The following is a 23,057-nucleotide window of genomic DNA, read 5'->3' as shown; positions in this document are numbered from 1 at the left end:
GATAATTATTAATAGAGGTATTGGGGTGTTTGTGTTTGTGTGTGTCTTCCAAGTCCAAAAAAACCCCAACAACAATAACAGTGAGTGTTTCAAAGTCAAGGTGGTTTACTGTGGTCTACCCACGGCAATCGTTTTGTGTACAGACCCTAAAACGGTACAGTGATGCCTGAGGGTCCTATCATATGGAAGTCATATAGTTCCCAGAAAAATCCAACACTTTGAAGTCCCTGTTCAAATATATGTTTGATGTATAGCCATCGCACACATGTATGGACTTTTATTAGACACTACATCATCATCGGTTGAAGCTGGAGGAATCTGGGCCTCAGCCTTACCTGACCTCCCTGAACTTGGACCAAAAAGAATGCTGCTGCAGTAAGATCAAGCCAGAGCATGTTCAGATGCTTCTGCAGGAATAATAGACACACACACACACACACACACACACACACACACACGATCGCACGCAGACAGACACATGCACACACACACACACACACACACATACGAACCCCCCCACACACACGAATGCCCACTGACACACACACACACGAACTCCCCCCCACACACACACACGAACGCACGCACACACACACGCACACGCAGACACACACACACAAACACACACACACACACACACACGAACGCACGCGCACACACACAAGCACACGCACACACACACACACGCACACACACACGAACACACACAAACACGCACACACACACACACACACAAACACACACACGAACAAACACACACACGCACACACACACACAAACACATACACACACGAACGCACGCGCACACACACGAACACAAACACACACACACACACACACACAAACACACACACACACGAACGAACGAACGCACACACACACACACGCACACGCACACACACACGCACACACACACACACACGCACACACACACGAACCCACACACACACACACACGAACCCACACACACACACAAACAAACACACACACGAACGCACGCGCACACACACACACACACAAACAAACACACACACGAACCCACACACACACACACACACACACAAACAAACACACACACGAACGCACGCGCACACACACATACACACGTGCACACACATGAACCCCCCCCCCACACACACACACACGCGAACGCACGCGCACACACATGAACCCCCACACACACACGCACACACACACACACACACAAACAAACACGCACACACACACACGAACTGAGGGGTATAACGTATCACTGAACACACAGAAACGAAGGAAACTCCGACTCAAGCCGCAGCAGTGAGGAGGGAAACATCCCACAGGCAACAGAAGAAAGAGTTTGGTTTCACGATGCTGTCATGTTTGGTTTTCGAGTCTGTTGTTCAACACTCGCCCTGTTATTCGCTGCGCAGACTTCCACCTTTGCAGTCACAGTTTACAAATATACGATCGCTTCACTCACCTAAACGTTTCACTGTTAAACTCCAGCCCGTCGCCTTCTTGTGAGCAGGTATAAACCCGAAGGAAACACTCGTCACGTCAGGAGTCAGGGTGTGGAAACGCATTCCACACAACAAAAATCCCCATAAAACTTAGAAAAGCTGCTGTTTACGTCCTAAACTGATGGTCCGTGAACTCGCCATCTGGACCACTGCTGCTGCAAATATTGTTCTCCTTTTTTTTCGTCACTTACCTTCAAGTCGGTACTTATGAAATCCTCGGGCCGAGCTCCATGAAGAAAACCTCGCCGCCGTGTTTTGTTCGGGATGCGACTGAGGATGGACACCGAGGAGCCGGTGTCAGCGGAGGATTACATGGCTGGACTGCGGCTCGGAGACAGAGACGCCGGGTTGGGATCAGGGCGCTGAGGAGGAGGGAGAGGAGGAGGAGGGAGGGGAGGAGGGAGAGGAGGAGGAGGGAGAGGAAGAGGGAGAGGAGGAGGGAGAGGAGGAGGAGGAGGAGGGAGGGGAGGAGGGAGAGGAGGAGGAGGAGGAGGAAGAGGAGGAGGGAGAGGAGGAGGAGGGAGGGAAGGAGGGAGAGGAAGAGGAGGAGGGAGAGGAAGAGGGAGAGGAGGAGGAGGAGGAAGAGGGAGAGGAGGAGGAGGAGGAAGAGGAGGAGGGAGAGGACGAGGAGGGAGTACGAGGAGGGAGAGGACGAGGAGGGAGAGGAGGAGGAGGGAGAGGACGAGGAGGAGGAAGAGGAGGAGGAAGAGGAGGAGGGAGAGGAAGAGGGAGAGGAAGAGGAGGAGGAGGAGGAAGAGGAGGAAGAAGAGGAGGAGGAAGAGGTGGAGGAGGGAGAGGAGGAGGAGGACGAAGAGGAGAAATGTTGGCAACGTTAAATATCAGTAATGGTATCAGTGTATATGAAATAAATATGAATCTGTGAATTGTTGTGCTTTCATATGCTAAAGGTGAACAGATCTTACCTCAGGTAAGGACTGGGGTAAGACATCAAATCATTTCGGACATGTCTAAAGGGGTTTAATAAAGCTCCAGTGGGAATCTGGCAGCAATATTCACAAATATGTTTTTCAATGTGTACAATCACGTGGAACCGTGGAATCATAATTTGGCCTAGGGCACCAAAATGGCTAGAGGCGGCCCTGGGCAAACTAAACGTGTCTCACCTAAGTGTTATGTGAACTTGCTGTAAATGTAGCCGGCTTATTCAGTCGTCAGTCCAGCACACGGCTCATAAAGACACGGGGAAACAACATGTGTATGTAAATCGGTTTATTGCAAGAAGACCACTGGGAACAGTGCCAACGTCCGTGTCTCTCTCTCTCTGGCTCAGAGCTCTGTCCAGGGGTCCTCATCAACAAAAATGGGGATTTACAGACAATATTCAAAAGACATGAGCATAAAACGACATTAATCAGCTGAAAACTAACTTGTTTGAAGGCCTACATTCTAAATACTGTGCATGTCTCAAATATAACTGATGATCAGAAGTTGTTCAAACATCCGTGTTTGTAATAGCATATCCCTCTGATATGTACAGCATTAAATCAAGACAGTGCCTCTTTGATCCGGGAGGCCCATTCAAAATTACACACAAAATCAACAGAATTATGAACAGGGCATGCAAACCTTCCAATATCCGTCTCCATGTGGCCGACCTGAAAAATACAGTACACCCAATCCACTTTCTCCTGAGTGTGTAAAAGAAAAGTGTAACACAGCTCTTCAGCGCTCTCTCGTGGCCGCAGGCGGAGATCAACACCCCCGAGGAGACTTTTAATAAATCTGAAAATTCTATTTAACATGAGAGTTGTTCGAAGGTAAAAAATAAAATAAAAATATGCGTCTTCCACATTTGTTTTGAACACATGCTGAAACAGTGTGGCAATACTGTTGACATAGGTGGATTTTTTTTGGGGGGGGGGGGCTCAAATACAAACAATAGAAGCCACAAGCGTTGGTTTTGAAGCCTCAAATACAAAAGATGGCACAATAGTTTCAAGCACTGTGTTAAAGAAAGAATACGACGTGAAAGGTCAAATGGTCATGTGTCAGTTGACATGTTCGAAATAAATTCTCAATCAATCAATGTGCCATTAATGTCCTCTGTCAGCCAGGGCCGCGCGCGTCATCTTCGCAGACCACCGCGTTCGCACCGGGAAATAAACGTGGCAACGTCCTTTCCAAACTATACAAAAAAACGTATAAATTATTACGTTTCTAAGATCTTAAATATAAACAACATCAAGTCAGTTTCCAGTACTTAGATTATATATTAGGTACAGTACATTTTACAGCTCCATCTAGTGGAGAGCGCTCGTTCGACACACTGTACACGAGCCAAAGGGCTGAAACTGGAGGTCAGACATGATCTTTGAATAAATTAATTCATAAATAAATCATGATTATGTCTTTCCAGTAACAGTTGGGTCCTTGGTTCCCCTCGAGATTGTAACGCACACTTTGCATGCTGACACACGTACACACACACGTACACACACACACACACTGACACACAAGTTGGACATCACACCCTAACCCTAAAACCCTTAACCTAACCTCTACCAACACCTTACCCCTAACCTTAACCAGGAACTCAGAAATGATGCCTTGACACACTCACACACACACGCACGCATCCACACACACACACACACACTGACACACAAGTTGGACATCGCACCCTAACTCTAAAACCCTTATCCTAACCTCTACTAACACCTTACCCCTAACCTTAATTAGAAACTCAGAAAGGACACACACACACACACACACACTCACACACACACACACACACACACACACACACACACACACACACACACACACACACACACACACAGTGGACTCTTCAATCCGAAAACTGCGAATCCTCCTCCTCCTGTTCTAAAAAATACTTTTGGCTTTGAAAAGTAACAACATCATATTGAACTCTGAGACTTAAAACTAAACTCTTTAATACAGCACAAGGGGTCTACTGCCTAGAGGGAGCTTTGACTTCAGTAGTTACATGTTCTTATAGTACCTGTAGACGCCTTGCAACGATAGAATAATATCTCTAATCCATAAAGTGACAGTGCTGGATGTCAGTTCCAGGGAGATCCCTTTGTCGTGTGGGTTTCTATAAAAGAGCAGTAAAGCCCACATCTACTCGGCTATGCCTGTTAGATAGACAGCAAAAAACAAACAAGAACAGACTCTGTGTCGAATAGTGTTAAATAACTAGAATCTCTCCGTCAGTGCAGAGCTACACTTGACTCGTGGCTATTACCGCATGCTACGCTGGCGGCTGCAGTGCACGGCGAGTGTGTTACTGGCAGACCAGGCCGCTAAAGTAAAAGCGCACAACGTTGTCACTGTCGCCGGACAACTCGGCTTCGCAGGACCGGTCCAGCTTTGCATAAAGGAGGCCCGTATATCAGCTAATATTAGTACTTATTATATATAATATATCCTCAAATATATACAGAGAAAGCCAGTTTGTTTTGTTTTTTTTACTTAAAAATACCTTAATTGTGTGCTTATATCCAAACTTGTACAAAGAGTAACAAACAATCCAGCTAAAAGTCGCTGTGAGCGCAGGATTCCTCTCTTTCCCGGTCGGTCGTGTCGGTCACAGTAGCAGCTTCCTCACCCAACAGTAGCCTAACTGTCGGCGCTCATACGGTCACGTTCACTCCCGCCAACTGTTCACGAGACGATTGGCAGCAATCGCCGCTGCCGGGACTTTCTCTCGGCGCCGCCGCGCCGGTCCCCAAACATCCCCCCAACCCTCTCTCCTGTGTGTATTGCACCAAACATAAATCATATAGATCTCTATTTTTCTATCTGAAACAAAGAAAGACGGTAGGACTGGGTTCCATGGCGCCAGAAAAACTAAAAACTGGAGGCCAGGTGAGGTGTCCTCCATCGGCCAGTGGAACGAGTAGAAGGAGAAGAAGAAAAAGCAGAAGAAGAAGAAGAAGAAGAAGAAGAAGAAGAAGAAGAAGAAGAAGAAGAAGAAGAGGGAGGTCAGTGGATGTCCCGGCACATGGGGAGGTTGACGAAGATGAACACGTTGAACTCGATGAGGATGGAGAAGGAGAGGAAGATGGCGTACACGACGAGGCAGATCAAGCCCAGTCGCCGGTCCAGAGTCCAGTTGTTCAGATGGACACCGAGAACCTGCAGGCGAGCAGAGCAGATCAGCGAATCGTCGTAGGAGAGATACGCAGCACGGCACTTAAATCATTTCCGCTTTTCTGGGAATTTCAAAAGGCTAAATAGATGGAATGACAAAGGTCATGGTTGGATTCAAGGGCACAGGTGCGGTCACATCATATGATCCATCAGAGGTTATGGTCATGGATAACGCCGATTAATCTTTGAATAAAGACAAAAAAAAATTGACATGTGTACAGAAAATTGAAATAATCACTGCCACTCAACTGATTACGGAGAGTAGATGAAAAAAATAAGCACCACGCTGGTTCTATTTACTCACAGTAACTGTGCAGTCTTTTCTTCAACTCAAAAATGCACAAAATTATTGTAGCAAAGTCATAATTATCTCGTCATGAGGGAAAAAAATCTAGGGCAAATTCTACTACTGGAGCTACTTTTTATAGTTATTATCATCACAACCAAACTTCCTGATGTGCTGAGCTTGGTGTTTCCTTGTGGCCAGTGATGAGGTGAAAGCCAAATATCATTTCATGCTGTACATGTTCAACGGTCTTGTGGTCACAGGGCAAAGTGTTGGTCGTGCTATTTTTTTGCCTTTCCTGGAAGTGAGTAGGCCCCAGCGCCACATAAATCTATGTCCATGGTTATATTCAAAACTACCAAGATGTGCTTTTTGTCCCCGGAAGATTCCGGGATTGCCCCATTCAGCCAAGTTCTTAATATAGCTACTCACTGTGAAGAATACGGAGGCCAGCAAGAGTCCAACAGAGAATATGAGACCTCTGCTGTTGAGATGGATCTGTGGAGACAGACACAGGGTGTTATTCCTCTGCATGTCACAGTATTTTTCACCACAAAACGATTTGCTGTCAGGCTCCTAAATGGCCTCAAATTGCTGGTGTGTCGGGCCAAAATGGAAATGAGGCAGAAGCTGCTGTCGTCCTGTTTCTGTTTGTCCTTTATTCAGTCACCTATTCTCATAATTGTTTTCCTTGCGTGATGAGCGTGACAATCGGCGCCGAGGTTTGCCCCAGATCAAGATGGTAAATGTGCAGAGCCCCGACAGATTAATGTGTGGCTGTTATGTCACAGACAAATGCTCTCGTCCTTCACGGACAAATTTCGGTCCCATTCCGGCCGGAGGCGAGCGGAGGAAGCACTCACGATGGAGCCGTAGTCGATGCAGAGTGTTTGCAGTGTCCAGGGCAGGCCCAGGCCCACGAGGATGTCAAACACATTACTGCCTATGGAGTTGGAGATGGCCATGTCTCCCAGACCTGAGGGGAAAGAGTGTGCAGTCAGGACGGAGACGGGTCCATAGTGACAGCCAATAGTCTGCTGCAGCCACTTCCTCCCTCAGCGGCGTGCTGCTGCGTTTCACTCAACAACAAAAATATTGAATTCCACTGTTTCATCACAGTGAATTGGAAGAACAAAAGGATTCATGCGTCCTCTGAAAGTTCAAATTGAGAACTCGAAGCGATAACACTAATGTAAATAAACGTTAGAAATGTATGGGAAACATGTCATTTATTGTCAACGCGTATGATGCAAGAACTGACTGTATATTACAGCTTAATGTGTATTTTGAGGTTGTGTACAGACACTATAAAGACTATAGTGAAACTGTTTTATCTTCAGTAAACATTGGTTACAAAATTACCCCACCAAAAAAGCATATTTTTGGTGAAGTCATCCTCTTCAAAAACATTAGAATATTGAGATTGCACAAACAAACTTGGGCTTGGAATGTGCTTTACTTGTTCTGAATTTGTATTTTATACCAAAAACCAAGTAGCAGTAGTCACACAGTGTAAACTGTGTGTGTGTGTGTGTGTGTGTGTGTGTGTGTGTGTGTGCGCGTACCTTGCCGGGCCACTATGACACTAGCCATGCAGTCCGGGACGCTGGTGCCTGCTGCGAGGAAGGTGATTCCCATGATGACGTCCGGTATGCCCAGCGTGAAGCCGATCACAGTCACCTGAAACCCAACAGATTCCCTCTCAATGATGAAATCTATGGCTTTATTGTGTAGTTCATCAATAACCCCTTTTCAATAACCTCTGTGTGCAATATGATTACAAAAAATAGACATACAAAAGGTATGTTTGCATTCATCGTTACAGTGCTACAAATATCGTGAACCTTTTTTTCTACCTCATGAAAAAGTAGATTTTATTTTGATTACATCCATGTGTGCCTTAGACTTAGCACATTGCTAAGTCTGTCGATATGTCCCGTCTGCAGAATAGCGTGAATGCAACAGCAAGATGTGAATCTGTTATTTAAAAAGCGCAACAAACTCCTCCACTCCTAAAATACTCCAGACGGTCGGTGGAATTGTCAACTTGGCTTAGGAAGTTTCCTAAATCTTGAAGTGGCCCGGAGGTTTTTGATCAGCAGCCATGATGAGAGCTGTTCGTTTTCTCTAAAAGCATAGGAAAGGAGCTTCAATGCTTCATTTCCTGTCTCCTTTAGCACAGGGTACACTGGAGCTTCCTATGTGAGAGTATGGAGTTATAGATGCCCCACAATTCATTGTGGCAGCGATATTTAACGTGACGCGCCGCGCACGGACGTAAACGATTCAATCCGAAATAGAAGTAGAAGAATTAGAGGAGTATGAATATGACCCAGAAAAGACGCACGTCATCATGTAAATTACCGTTGCATATGAATCATTTCCATCTGATGTCACACGGTGGTAAACACACACTGAAACATGCTGATGGAGCCGCTGCTGGACGCACGCCGATAACATCCGCCGTCGCGTGATGACGTAGCTTAGTGAAAGTCGGATTCTCTGAGCAGCGCTGTCGGCTTTTCCTAAGTCCTATCAGTCGTCCTTTACACCTTTCCTTGACCTCATGACGTTTTCCACTGAGGTCGAGGAATATTAGATAGGAATAGTAGATGGGAAGGACTATTCCGCCGCACCCCATCATTTTTATTTTTGCTGTGCTCTGCTTCCTGTTATGATGAGGGCAGCTGTGCACCAGTGGAAAGTGTGGCACACTCAACTTTGACATAATGTTCAATCACTATTGACTACAAAGATCCACATTAAGACCAGGATGTGTGTGTGTGTGTGTGTGTGTGAGACTGACAGGACTGACCATCCAGACCATGATGTATGAGAGGCCAGCGATCCAGATGGTGGCGATGAAGAAGGACACCATGAACCATCTCTCCCAGCGGCGCTTGGCACAGTTGGGCACGGTGAGGAACAGCAGCAGGGACAGCGGCCACATGATCAACCACTTCAGCTTGTTGCACACTCCAGCTGGACAGAGGCAGACAGAGAGAGAGAGAGAGAGAGAGAGAGAGGATAACAGACGTGGTCGTGGTGAAACAATCATTGCATTTGTAAATGTCACCTGTGCCTGTGCGGTACCTGGCACTTTGAACGGCACCAGCGGGCCCCCGCTGTCGTCCTCTCCCTCTCTCTCCTCGTCGTTCTCGTTGTTCTCGTTGTCCTCGTTTTCGTTCTCTGTCTCGTTGCCAGACTCCAGACGCTGAAGCCGGCACCTCCCGTTCAGACCCTGGTCGGCCCCGCCCATCCCGTTCTCCAAGCCCCGCCTCCCCTGACCCCTGGCCGCCGAGTCCGAGTCGCCGTTGGTGATGCGGTTGACTCGAGTCTCCGTTGTGTTGATCAGTCGTTGTCTCTGGAACGCGATGACACAACAACATCTGGATGATCCCCGGACACGTTTGGACATCGGAACAGAATCAATTCAAGTCCTAGTTAACTACCTCGATCTGCTTTGATTTTAATTCATATAATACGAATCATAAAAGAGTCCTTTATATTTGTCTCAAGGCAATTTTCTTTCCCCTTCTTTCTGTCAAAATTCCAAAATGTGGTTGTTTGGTTTAGGTTTAGTCTGCAGCAGACGGGAGTCGGAGTGAAAATGTGATATCCAAAAGAAAATGAGCACGGAGTTCAGTCTCTCTTCTGCAGAGCCTCGTCTTTTCTGTGAGAGGGTTTGCTCTGCTGGCACTCATCTTCAACTCGCAGCCTATGAAAGCGACATAACTCCAGATAAAGTACAGTGTGTGTGTGTGTGTGTGTATGTGTTTAGCGTATTTTGTACCTCGTTGATGAGCATGCGGGAGGCCATGGTGAGGCGGGTCCTGGGGGAGAAGTGACTGGTGATCATGATCCTCATGCCGGCCTCGGAGAAGGACAGCTGGTGGGGGTACGCGGACAGCAGCTCGTCCACCATCAGCACTGACGGCTTAGAGTGGAAGTTCGCTGGGAAGAAGAAGCAGCGGGACACAGTGTTCATCCGACTGCCGAGCTTGTCGTTTCCCGTACTGAACTCAAGCCAGCGGACCACTCCTCCATCCATTCATCGTCTGCTCACCGGGTGAGGCTAGGGTGACACGACGGCCCATCACAGGGCCAACAGATTGAAACATTCGCACTCCCATTCTCGCCTGCGGGCAACTTAGGAATCTCTATGAACTGTCGGAAAGATAACGGAGCGTCCCAGTGTGCGTGATCTTGGGCCGATCTTTGAGTTTTGATGTTCACATTAATGTTTTGCTCACCTGAGAAAGCTGTGGGACGGTCTCCCAACACGCTTGAGGTGTTTGAGACGCAGATAAAAACCCACTTGTTTCAGACAGGCATTTCGGTAACTGTCTTATATCTGCTCCCCTTGTATATTAATTCTGACTCTTTTGGATTTTGTCCCCTTGATTGTGAAGTACTTTGTAACTAGTGTCGGTGAAGGGTGCTATATACATAAACTTAATATACTCGATTATCCAAAGCTCATAGACCTGCGTGGAATGCGCGTGGGTGAGTGAGCTGCTGGTAATATGATATGACATTATTTGATGACTTATCTTTGCACCAGTGTCAAAAAAAAGACACATTTACTATTCTTTATTGTTCGATTTGGACTATGCTGTTTGTTCGTTTTTTTAAAAACAAGCCAGCATCAGTGACGCGGGGTGGTGCAGCATGTGGCAGCCGGCGTGCAGGGAAAGTGCTCACCGGAGCCGGGGGCTTACACAAAGAGCGGTAACGGTGAATAATGGATGGTAGCCGTAGATGCGCGGTCGCTGGCCATCACTTGCGGGGTCAAAAGGCCTCCACGCCAACACAGAGTCACATATGTCAACGCAAACAGGAAGCCCCGTGTTCACAGTCACGCGGAGATTCACGCGCGTCCGAGTCCGTGCGCTGGAGCACTTGCACACACCTGCAGTGTGCACCTGCACAAACCGTCACGGCGGGATTGCTGTGGCCGAGGTTTCATCGCCACCTTTTCAAACTCCTCTACAGCTCACCATGTCAGGACACAAGTTTGATGAGTCAAGGGGCTTCCACTTTTGGATACAATGTCAGCGATTGGATACAATGTCAGCGATCTCCCCCCACCACAGCATCCCAACGCACAAGAAGACGCTCTCTTCTCTCCACTCAGCTCCAGTTTGGAGGCGACACTGGCATGACCTCCGGTCTGCGTGTGTCTGCTGGGAGTTTTCTTGATGGAAGGACAGAAGGCGAAACCTCAGCGCTTACAGTTACCAACAAGGGCATAAGGGATGTGTCTGTGGAATTACATACACAGCGAGCACTGGGAATTGGGCCATTGGCCCGAAAGTCATCCCGTGTGGAGCCGTGAGGGACAATCCAGGACAAGATGCACAGAACTTATTCAGCAAAGTCACCCATGACTTTCTTTTAATAGAGAAGAACAAAGCAAAAGGGGTGCTGGTGGCCCAGCTTGAGTTTATGCAAATGTCAGTGCGTCGAGATGAGCAGCTAAGACCCGCAGCGTTGAGAGACGGAGCAGTTCCTGATACCTTTCTTGAGCAGGACCGCAGTGGCATCACACGTGACGTTGTCCTCCAGGTCGGTGCTCCCCGTCAGCCCGTTGGCCAAATTCACAGAGCTCTTCTTTCGACGGTCAAAGTAACGGTGCGCCCTGCCGTTAAACCTGCCAATGACAAATCAATAAGAAAAAAGGGGGTGGGACGCGGCTTTTTGAACGAACAAACAACGAATCAGTCGAAATGAAGCTTGAGCTTTAGCTTGTGAGGATGACACTCACTTCATGATGAGGATGTAGACTGCATACATGAGAATCAGGACAAGAGACTCCCACCTGGCCCACGAACACAAAGTCAGTCCAATGATTCAGCTCTACAAGAATCGTGTGTATATATATATATATATATATATATTCCAGGTTGTAGAAATATTAAAATACGTACCAGCAAACCTTCTCATCGTAGATGAACTACAAAGGCGACACAAAGGGGAAATTAGGTGAAAGGAGTGACTGAAAAGTTAAATCAATTCTACATGTTTGCGTCTGCCCCACTAGGGGGCGGTAGCAGTCCAACTTAGAGCGGCAGAAGAATAAGGCCAAAGGACGACCTTTTATTTCATATTAAAAAAAGAAAGACTCACTGAAAAAACACACTGCTCTTTTTATGTTCTTTTTAAAAAAATACTTTTGAACTTTCCTCTGAAGCAGAGAAATAAATATGCTTATGGATTAGCTTTGACGCTGATTCTTTTCCTCTCTGTGTGCGTGATATAAAAGGTTTTGATGGAGTTGGTCCAGGTGAGGCTCACTATACTTTAACTACTTTACATATTTTCTAGCTGTTTATCGTATAACCAACCATTAAGATTGAGAGACTGATATTCATAAATAAAAATCTTCATCTGTAAAGTACTTAAACAAATCGAGTCGACGACAAAGTACAAGATGTCTTATTGAAATGTACTAACTGTAGTTATACATTACCATTGTACAAGTATAAAAGTATTTTGAGTATACAATATTTTTTTTGTTCCTTTTCTGCCATGAACACATTGCATACTCGACACCTGCTGTGGATTAGAATGGGTTCTGGATTTGAGCCGCAGCTTTAGTCCCTCTGGAGTCCGACTGAATACTACATACGCATGTTTAATATGACTACATACAATCTTTGCCACGGGACGGATTGGCGTGATTGAAAACCTGCAAAAAAAATATCCCACATTTACATTGTACACTACGGTACCCGTATGTTATTATTGACTTTCTACAATCTCGGAGATGCTGCTGACAGGCATAAAGAACAAAAAACTGAAGGTATGCGTACTACAATTAAATGGCAGGAGAAGTATCTCTGCATCTCTCTGCGGTCAGCGCGCACTTGAACGCTCGTCCCCGGTCCTTTCGCGTGAGTCTACGAGCTCTTACCGCGATGAGGGCCGTGATGGAAAAGGTGTAAAAAATGGAATCGCGGAGCAGGGCCCAGTGAGAGAGCTTCACCGCCTGCGAGAGCCGAGAGAGAGAGAGAGAGAGAGAGAGAGAGAAAAGAAAGAAAAGAAAACAGAGATAAGGCACGGTTCACGCCTCTGACATCATTACCATACTAATGTAAACCGAGCTCTGAAGTTGACCTGCTGAAACATTTCACAGTCAGTGGGGGGTGGGGGGGGGGGGGGTGGGAGAGCCAATTGCAGGGTGCCGTCCCACGTAGGGGAGGTTCCCCCGTGCGGTTATCGACTTTGTGTAAGCAGATACAGTACGATGCATGGGGCCCGCAACCAGGTGACTAACGCCGTAACACGCTCCCACGCGGCGCTCGCATCTGCATGCACAAGTGGAGGGCCGGGAATCACATCTCACCGTTGGCTGCTGCGAGGCAGCACCAGGCCTGAAATTGTTTTGCTTGGGCTCGGTTTCACTGGACAACAGCTCTGCGTGGCGGCGACCCGCTGTGAACAGCCGGCCAAAGGTAATAAACAGTAGTGAGGGGCAGTGGTCGGCCTGAAGATGCTTCGACTGCGCCCCGTTCCCCCCGAGCGCCGCCCCACCGCCCCTCTCCCTCGTTATCTCGCCTGGGAGTGCGGAATGCACAATCTGGGATTGTTTGGGAGTCCGGCGCGCATGTTTTTTCAGGGCGGCGAGGGTTATTCTTGTTCTCCGTATTACTTCCATGTCCCTGGCATATCGGATAACATAAGAGGGAGGCCGCACTTTATTGTGTCGTCTTTGTAATCTGATGCCCAGCGCCAGGGATACAGACTCTCTATTGTGTTCGCACTGACGTGATGCTGTACATATGGCTGGTTGAGACCAAACAAACAAAAGAAAAGCGGTATTTGTTTGAAGGATTTCCTCGTGTAACTTGTGTTGAAGCATTTCCTACACACACATAGGCCAATGAGAAGAAGGGAACATAAACAGAGAACAGAACCCCCTTTTTGTGTTTCAGAAGTTCAACTTTCTCACGACACGTACGACACAAACCACACTACACCGAAACTCAGGAAATCACGATGAGTGCAGAGGCAAATCATTCCCTTACATGTAAGACTAGCAGTCAAGCGCCCTTTGGGGACGGGCTGAGGGTGCTGCATGATTTCTCATTTTCCATTTTTTTTTCATTCATTTTAATTAAGGTTTCCCAAGTAAAAAAAAACAAAACCCAAAAAGCCATTCAACATTCACTTGTTAAACACATTATATCGTGGAAAAGAGGAGCGAAAACACTTAAATCGCCCCCAATCAAAAGTCTTTGTTAAATATGTAGTTCTGTCACAGCTCACACTGGTGACATCACCACTCGCATATGTTGATTGTCATGGCAACACAACACATTTTTGTGGGCAGCAGTGGACATATTTGTCGCCTTGGAAGAGATAGGTCACCAATTCGGCCATGGATGGTTTTCCATACTGGACATAATGTTCAGTGGGTAGCTGTAAAGAAATCAGGAGGATATTCGTGTATCTTATATGTCATCTGTAGTTTACATTTGGATCACTTTCCTTCTGAAGCTGCACTCCAGTGCAGTCGGACACATGGAATCAGACATGCTTGTATCAACACGTGTGGACACGTGTGTCCTGCCTTCTTCCGCATGAACATATTGCGCGTATGCCTGAGCACGTGCTACCACATCACGTCCACGTGGCGGAACGCGTAAAGGTGACATCAGGGTGACCCGGGTTGTCCTCGGCGGAAAATGCCACCAGGTCAGCGGCGAACTCGCCGGTGTGACCTCATACCTGGCCGGCGAACAAGCCGCACACGCCGATGATGCACAGGATGTTGAAGATGGCCGAGCCCACGATGGTCCCCACACCCACGTCGCCTTTGGTGATGAAAACCCCTGGGGAGAGAGAAAAGGAGCGGCGGTGACGTGCTGTGCTCTAATTCCCACGTACAGTCGCAGCACTGCACCTTCAGTGCTGACAAATAGATGTCACACAGCTGTCACAACACATGTCAATACCTCCGTGCTGGTCATGGATCTCTCTCTCTCTCTCTCTCACACACACACACACACACACACACACACACAATCTTCATATAGAGGCATGTTTTACTATACAAATGCAATGAAAGTTAATCTGTAATCTTTAAACACAATCTATGTATTGCGGGATTTTTATATAAAGATACAGTTGAATTTGAATTGAAATATCATGTTTTGAACATTTAACAAAAATAGCAACAATAAATATATGTGAACATATTTATATATATATATATATATATATATAAAGAATCTTTTTTATAATACTGATAATAATCAATAATCAGTAATATAGTGTAAGAGTCAAGGCTTTGAAGTGAAAATCCTTTATGTTGTTGTTTCAGACGGTGCTACAGTACTACACAACCATGATCAAAGTAAAAAATTAATAACCTAAACATATGGCCTCAAGCAATGCTCTGAAGCCTATTACATAAGATAACTTAAATGTGATACCATAAAGTGTGTTGAACGTGTCTTGGCATGAGAACCTGACTGTAAAGCATCCATTTAACAGGCATGCCTGCTTCCTCCGTGTCACTGCTGCTGTACATTACTGCAGCGTGTGCTTCAGTTAGAGCAGAAGGAGGTGGAGAAAGGGAGGGATGGAGGCAGTGAAGCGCTTGTACCGTACCGATGACGGACGTGAAGAGCTCGGGAGCTGAGCTGCCGGCGGCCATGAAGGTCGCACCCGCTACGTCCTCGCTGAGATTGAGACGCTAGGAGGGCAAACAGAAGAGAAGACAAACGCAAAGTTTGGAAAAATAGTGGCAGCAGTTAGTAAATCCCGACTGGTCTCACACACACACACACACACACACACACACAGTAGTAGATCAGTCAGTGGCCGGTCTTTGACCCTTGAGCTTATCATTAAGATTCACTAAAAGATGACACATTGTATGTGTGCTTGTGTAAACACACTGTACATCCTGTGATTTACCACATAATGTTAACAATTATCAGTCTGGAAGCGGAAAAGCTGATTTTTTCCGAATTATGCTTAATTTTCTAGTCTCCTTTTTACAGGGAACTAGCAATAAATTATAGATATATAGATAGATAAATACTTTATTCATCCCAAGCTGGGAAATTCTGGTGTACTAGCAGCACGTTTCACGAAGCACACATTAAAAAATATATACAATATTTACACAATAAATTTAAAATATACGAATTCCCAAAAAAATATAGAAATTAAGAATAATAAATTAACAGAATTAACATGAAGTATTGACAGTGGAACAAGGTCTATCTGTCAGCCAGAGGTGAGGTGTTATAGAGTTTTATGGCTTGCGGCAGGAAAGATTTCCTGTAACGGTCCTTGTGACAGCGAAGCTGAATCAGCCTATTGGAGAAGGAGCTCCGCTGTCTGTCCAGTGTGAGGTGGAGAGGATGGTCCGGGTTATTCATGATGGATAACAGTTTGTTCATAGTCCTCCTCTCCACCACAGCTTCAAATGCGTCCACCTTGCAGCCTATTACGGAGCCAGCTTTCTTGAAGTTCAATCTGTTGTCAACAGCGGACTGATAGAACATCTCAGCATCCTGCTGCACACATTGAAGGATCTCAGCTTCCTCAGGAAGTACAGTCTGCTCATCCCCTTCTTGTACACAGCCAGGCTGTTGGTTTTCCAGTGTAGTCCGTTGTCGATGTTGACTCCCAGGTACTTGTAGTCCTCCACCGTCTCCACCTCCTCCCCCAGAATGAAAAGGGGCTGTGAAACTGTTCTCTTCCTCGTGAAGTCTATCATCATCTCTCTGGTCTTGTCCACATTCAGCAGCAGGTTTCCGCCCACTCCACAAACCCGTCCACCAGCGCTCTGTACTCTCCCTCCTGTCCATCTCGTATACACCCAACCACTGCAGAGTCATCAGAGAACTTCTGCAAGTGGCACAACTCAGAGTTGTACTTAAAGTCAGTGGTGTATACGGTGAACAGGAAAGGAGACAGCACAGTCCCCTGTGGAGCTCCTGTACCACTCACCACCATGTCAGACAGAACACGGCCCAGCCGTACAAACTGTGGCCTGCATGTCAGGTAGTTAGTGATCCAGGAGACAGTGGACGCGCCGACACCCAGCAACCGTCGCCGACACCCAGCTTGTCACCCAGTAGCAGTGGCTGGATGGGGAAACTGAAAGTCTTATTTTAAGACTTTCAGTTATTCAGTTACTTGCAGAAAGCCTTGTGAGAGATTAGGAACAAAAACCCATTCAGTTCCAGTCGTTTCTTTCTTTCCTCTGCTATGCGATCCGTAAATGGAAGTATGTAATTCATTAAATGTAACACATTTCAATGCGTAAACGTGTGCTTTCTGAAACTATGTATATATATAAAACCAAGATCACCGTCTGTCTTTTAGATTTGTATCTATGACCAGCAAATGTGTGACGCTAATGTATCCAAATATTAAATAAGCAAAGAGACAGTAGTCATCCAACTGTATGCAAGTAAGAGTCGGCAGTGACTGAAAGCTCTGGAAAAAAAAGCGAGCGAGTCGAGTTAAGATTCATTCATCCAAGCATGCGAGAGGAAAACACTGACATGACTACAACAAATATTCCATTTTTTTAAAATTGCGATGCCTGGTTGCTATTTCAATTTGACAAGGAACGCTGCTTGATACCTCACATATCTTCTCCAGGGAGGGAACAAAGTAGTCATCACAAACCAGAGCCAGGGCACAGAACATGTAAATGGTCTGTGGAGAGAGAAAGAAAGACAGAATGAAAATATCATATTAAAAGGGTGAATGGTCCAGGCTAAGATAGCTTCCAGTTGTACTGTTAATTGTGATTTTTCAGATCACATGTCAATGAAGACGAGACGTCGACGAGATGTCCTCTTCTGATTTTGATTCTATTTTTGAACAAGTGTGTTTTAATCCGGAATGTTGTTCAAATTGCATCTCTGCTCTTACTGCTACATTCAATGTATATGTGAATTACCATTAAAAAGGAAAGAGGTTTACTAATTGAAGGCGAAGGAGGCAGGGATCTGATCCCATGCGAGTGCAGTGCATTCACGATCAAACATAAAAAATTCATGAATAACACAAGAATGGCACTCAGTTAGAGCGCATACCTCCACCGAGGCCCAACAGTCCCCTTATGAAACCACATTTAAATCCGCTAGATTCTCACACTGCTCACACTCGTACATCAGTAGACATCAGGCCCCTTAATATGCCTAATATTTGTCATTATGATCCATGCATTATTCCCTGGGAAGTTGGTCAAATTTCAAAAAGAAATGTCCTATCTCACAAAGTTAAAGAACGTGGAAAAAATGCTAAGATCCATGCTAAACATGTAATGGATGGTTGTAAATGTGTTCAATATGTTATTCATACATCTTCTCTACAAACTCAGCCTTCCAACCGTCCTCTTCACCCACTATTTTTTTTTAAAAACATGCCCACTCCTCTAAAGTCATATGAGTTTTCTCTCATCTCACCTTTCAGTAGTTTTTTCAGGTCATTTATTTCCATACATAAGTTTTCACGCTTTCAAAATGTCTGAAATTTAGAGCCTTTCATTTAATAAACTATGAATTTGATTTGTTTTTAACATTTATTTCCCCATACGTCCCCGAGAGAGAAATATTTAAAAGTATAAATGAATAGTGGGACGTTTGTGCAGATTGCTCTGATACAAGAACGAGTCCTAAAGGTAACACAACCTACTTAGTGAAATATACCCGTTTGAAATACACTGTAATAGAATCTTTCCACATGCTGTGTGGAAATAAACTTTGACGTGTTTCTTTGACATAATTTATGTTTTGTATTTTTGTATGGTTATTCATGTATGGTTATCAGCATAAATATTTCAATAATCAAACATTTTATGCTCTGTGAATGTATTACATGATTACTGCAGGTAATGAATTGAGTGTTTCTTGAAATAAATTATAATTTAAGTACAAATTTCACAGATTTTAAATTCTAACTACAGCTAAATAAATCTGTATCATCTGCAAAGAAATTAAATTGAATACGACTGAAAACCACTTGTGTAAAAAATAAATGGGCCTAACATTGAGCCTTGTGGAACACCACGTTACTTTCAATAAAAATCCTTTTAAAAGTATCCTGAAAAAATATCACCTTGGCAGGAATAATCTATTCTCAGATCTGCTTTCAATGCTGTTTATTACTTGTGTGGCTTTCCTTTCCAGTTGTATTATGTCACTAACACCCGCCACAAGCATCACACCATTCACACAGCGCGGAGCACAGAAAGGAATCAAGACAGGGTGGAGATGGAAAAATAAACGGCGATGATCAAGAGGGAAATGTCAGGTAGTGACGACAGACTCACTGGAGACGTGTGAACAAAGGAGAGGCACGAATATTCTTAGACTTTTTAAAAAAAGAATCTTTCAAAGACCTGCTTACAGCAAGAGTGGCACGATGAGTGCGTTTCTTTTTCCTTTTTGTGCTCAGTACTGAGTCAAGTTTTTACTGCAGTTCTTCTATTTCCTGTTGCTGAGAGCAGCTGATAGTGAGCTGAACTACGCAACATCTGGATGAGACCCGAGCCACGACTGAGCCCACACAATAAACTAGTTCCTGCGTGCGCGTGTGTGTGTGTGTGTGTTTGTTAGTGTGAGGAGTGCCATAAGATCAAGGCCACCAAGTCTGCTGAGGTGGAGATTTGTAGGTTATGGGCAAGCACGACGTAATCCCGACGACTGGGTTTAATCTGGATTCTGAGTTAGGGTTGACACAGAGGGGAGGGGAAACCGCCTTCACCGCTATCTGAAGACTACTGTGGCCGGGCATGAGCATGTGTGTGGTGCAGAGTGAACAAGTGTGTGCTGAATGTACATTTGTTTCCAATTGTGCATGCGGAAACGGGAGTCCTTACAAAAAATCTCGAGTCGTGTTTGTGTTTCTGAGAGCAAATCTCCCCTGAGAAGTGATGATGCCAGTATTAATGAGCGGTGCAGAAAAACGGAGGAGGGTCAGCAGTATACAGAAGCTGCCAGGGCGGGAGCAGCAGCAGTCCAAAGTGAAATACCGTGATGTTAATAATTCAGAAACGAAGCTCCAATTCAAAGCGTTTTACTAGTTATCTGCCGTTTAGCTGAAACCAATACAGGGAACATACATGATCAATGGGATCACTGACGACAGCTTCACCGGGGGTTAAATGACAGGATAATAAAACAGACAGACAGCAAGATCAAATCCAGTATTTGATTCGATGTCCCTGAACTAACACCATATGCCGCCGCTGCACAAATGCAGTATAATTCGAACAACATCAGCCACATGGTGACATGACATCTGTGCTTTCATTTGTTTAGTTATTTCTAAATAGCATTTTGAGGCTTAACGGCTTGGCTTCATGAGGCCTTTCATTTTTATATTCAACCAGTAATTGGCAAGAACATAAGTATTTACATGTTGTCTCGGGTTAAAAGTACAGGGGCAGCTGTAGGTGGAACGAGGGCTGCACGTTTATTCATACACAGACGTTGTGAATTTTCATATTAATAATTATTATTATTATTATTATTATTTTAAATTTGGCTTTGGCTGATTAGTGTTAGTCTGAACTCAAGTCACGAGTACCAAAAAGGTCAGTGTGACGTCGAGATACAAGTCGGTACCTACGGGTGTCACGTGCAACCTTTAAATTCGTCACCAGAATAATTATGAATAATGCTTTTAAAAAATAACTTTAAAGTACTTTTTTTCCTAATGAGGTTTTTGTAATGCTGAAACTTTAGGTGCATGAAATTTTGATATGTGGCTAATCATTCTCTCCATATTTAAAGCAAAAGTGAGTGAATTTGCTGCGGTTCCTTGTTTTATTATATCATTTATATCACTGCAAATGGAATTTCGTTATCTTTTTGACATTTGAACATGTAACCCTGGATTTGGTCTTTCAAATTTAGAAGGAGAAAAAGTGAAAAAAGGCCCAAATTTGAGCACTTGAAAGGTTTTTTATGTGCTGTTATGTCAAAGGAAATGCTGTTAAAAGCTCTGTGAAAACCTTCGTAAGAGGACCTCCAGTCAAAGTACGTTTGTTTACTGTTCCTAAGGTCAAGAATGAGCTTTTAACATCAGAGTTGTAGTTTCAACTTTCATCCATCCATCCATCGTCTACCGCTTTATCCATTTAAGGGTCGTGGGGGGCTGGAGCCAAACCCAGCTGACATGGGGCGAGAGGCGTGGTACACCCTGGACAGGTCGCCAGCCTATCGCAGGGCCACATACAGAGACGGACAACCATTCACTCTCACATTCACACCTACGGTCAATTTACAATCTCCAATTAACCTAACCCCATTCTGCATGTCTTTGGACTGTGGGAGGCAGACTCCAGCCTCCTCCTACAGTACAAACACATGCAGTCGACTTTAATTGGAGACTCTAAATTCCGCTCTGCGATATTCTGGCGACCGCTTCTCGCCCAATGGGATTGGGCCCCACGACCCTTAAAGGATAAGCGGTATAGATAATGGATGGATCGAAAGATTAGATAAAATTTAAATGTAAAGTAGTTTAATCTAAATTTAAACCACTTTAAAATTAATGTAAATGAGTCTATACCAGAGCTGCAGGTCTAAACCCTGATTGTCCTTCCTGAAATAAGTAAAAGCACAGTAATGACAGTTATTTATTTTAAAGGTTAGGCGTCAGGAAAATAGCCTGGCGATGATGTACTGTATATTTTTTTTTGAAAGGTTACTTTTATTTGCAGGAAAATGGCTAACTCAGAGGGTGGGTGCTGTGTAAGTAGTGGCATTGCCTATAATGTCAGAAGTGTACGGGCAAAATGGCCCGTTGGGTGGTGCTTAGTGCTCGGTTTGTGCACAGCAAAGTTCCCCGGAGTTGCCGCTCTGCTGGCATGAGCTTCCATTACAGTCAGCCCCCCAGAGACTATCAGTGGCAACACAACGCAACGTGGGTCATCATGTGCCGGAAACACTTTGCATGCCTTGTGTGTCACGTCAAAGCCTTGACCTCGCGTATTGACCCCCGCTGGGCGCCGCCGGAGAGGCCAGTGTGGCTGGTCATGCAAGAGGGGAGGACAAGGCCCGGCACTTTGCTGCTCATCCAGATGCGAGGGATGAAATATCGTGCACAATTTGCTCAGCCTTACTTAGGATGACAGCAGCACTTGCCCTGCGACCGAAGAAAAAAGAACCTGACAGGTGGTGCGAAGGATGGGGATTGTACACGTCGCAGTCTGTTTGCAGGTGTCGCGGGGTAGATGTGCGACGCCTTTTGGAGCTCTAGAGGGAGCTGCGTGAAATCTTACAAATTGCCTCAAGCCTCATTTGAGGAGTCGCCTTCACGACCATTACCAGACCTCTGCAGCCCGCCCCCCACCTCTCTCTGCCCGAGGAAGCGCCGAGAGGCTACAGTACATTGGCAGATTTGTTGCAATGAGCATAACACGACCTGACCTTCCAAGCGAACTGTCAGCGGTCTAGAGTTGCATTGTGGGAAATCCCGATGCCAGGTTCTGACAAGGAAGAAGATTGTGTGGAACAATGAAGATGTTATCTGTGTATCTGCTGCATCAATTTTCATCGATATATTTAATTTGACATTTTTCTGATTATAGAATAAAAATTAAAAATAAAAAAACAAGACGTCACCTCTCTCTAAAATGTTCTCTCTATGTATTAGTCCATCTGTCTGCACTCTTTCACAGCCAAACATCCTTACTGTGGCGCTCAGTCCAACACAAACTGATTCCTACTGAAATGCAAATTTGGCAAATGGGTCATAATGATACAATTTGGATTATTCAAAAAAAGCTCTGTTCAATTTTAGCATATGTAGATAAAACGGGAGTGAATAGCTCATTGGTTGGCGATTATTTACAGCCGGGGATGAAAACACATTTGTTTCTCTCGGAAGTATTTGTGCCAGCAGGGCAGTGTACGTGGGAATAAACTACAGTGCCGATGTTCATGTTAATGGTAGAAACACGTCGGGCGAGGGCAGCAGTGTGGCTCAGTGGTGATTGATTTTAATCCTTTGTTTTTTGGACAACATTGTTGTCCTGTGACAGAGGAATAACTTTACCAGCCAGTGGATGAATAAAATAATAAATGAATGGGAATTTTGTGTGACGTAAACGTCTTCTGCAAAAACAGTAAATTGTCGATTGTGCACTT

The 23,057-nt window shown here is 45.2% G+C and overlaps 2 protein-coding genes across 3 annotated transcripts in view; both read right to left on the bottom strand.

Annotated features, from left to right (window-relative positions):
* LOC118312854 (ras and Rab interactor 2) overlaps positions 1-1,859 on the bottom strand; it is a 33,743-nt gene extending 31,884 nt beyond the window's left edge. For both annotated transcript variants that reach the window (XM_035637846.2, XM_035637847.2), the window contains exon 1: positions 1,691-1,859. The gene's annotated coding sequence lies outside the window, so the exon portion shown is untranslated. The remainder of the gene's footprint in view (positions 1-1,690) is intronic.
* An 855-nt stretch (positions 1,860-2,714) lies between these two features.
* LOC118312985 (sodium/potassium/calcium exchanger 3) overlaps positions 2,715-23,057 on the bottom strand; it is a 46,235-nt gene continuing 25,892 nt past the window's right edge. The window contains exons 4-17 of the mRNA XM_035638109.2: positions 17,536-17,610; positions 15,541-15,625; positions 14,656-14,759; positions 12,839-12,913; positions 11,853-11,878; positions 11,690-11,743; positions 11,442-11,575; positions 9,716-9,876; positions 9,016-9,286; positions 8,738-8,904; positions 7,488-7,602; positions 6,786-6,898; positions 6,355-6,420; positions 2,715-5,621 (exon numbers count right to left, since the gene is read on the bottom strand). Coding sequence (XP_035494002.2) covers positions 5,469-5,621; positions 6,355-6,420; positions 6,786-6,898; positions 7,488-7,602; positions 8,738-8,904; positions 9,016-9,286; positions 9,716-9,876; positions 11,442-11,575; positions 11,690-11,743; positions 11,853-11,878; positions 12,839-12,913; positions 14,656-14,759; positions 15,541-15,625; positions 17,536-17,610 — 1,599 coding nt within the window. The 3' untranslated portion in view covers positions 2,715-5,468. The remainder of the gene's footprint in view (positions 5,622-6,354; positions 6,421-6,785; positions 6,899-7,487; positions 7,603-8,737; positions 8,905-9,015; positions 9,287-9,715; positions 9,877-11,441; positions 11,576-11,689; positions 11,744-11,852; positions 11,879-12,838; positions 12,914-14,655; positions 14,760-15,540; positions 15,626-17,535; positions 17,611-23,057) is intronic.

The sequence above is a fragment of the Scophthalmus maximus genome, chromosome 8, assembly GCF_022379125.1.
Source record: "Scophthalmus maximus strain ysfricsl-2021 chromosome 8, ASM2237912v1, whole genome shotgun sequence".
NCBI lineage: Eukaryota > Metazoa > Chordata > Actinopteri > Pleuronectiformes > Scophthalmidae > Scophthalmus > Scophthalmus maximus.
The sequence above is the reverse complement of the archived record's forward strand: the minus strand, read 5'-3'. Positions and strand labels throughout refer to the sequence as shown.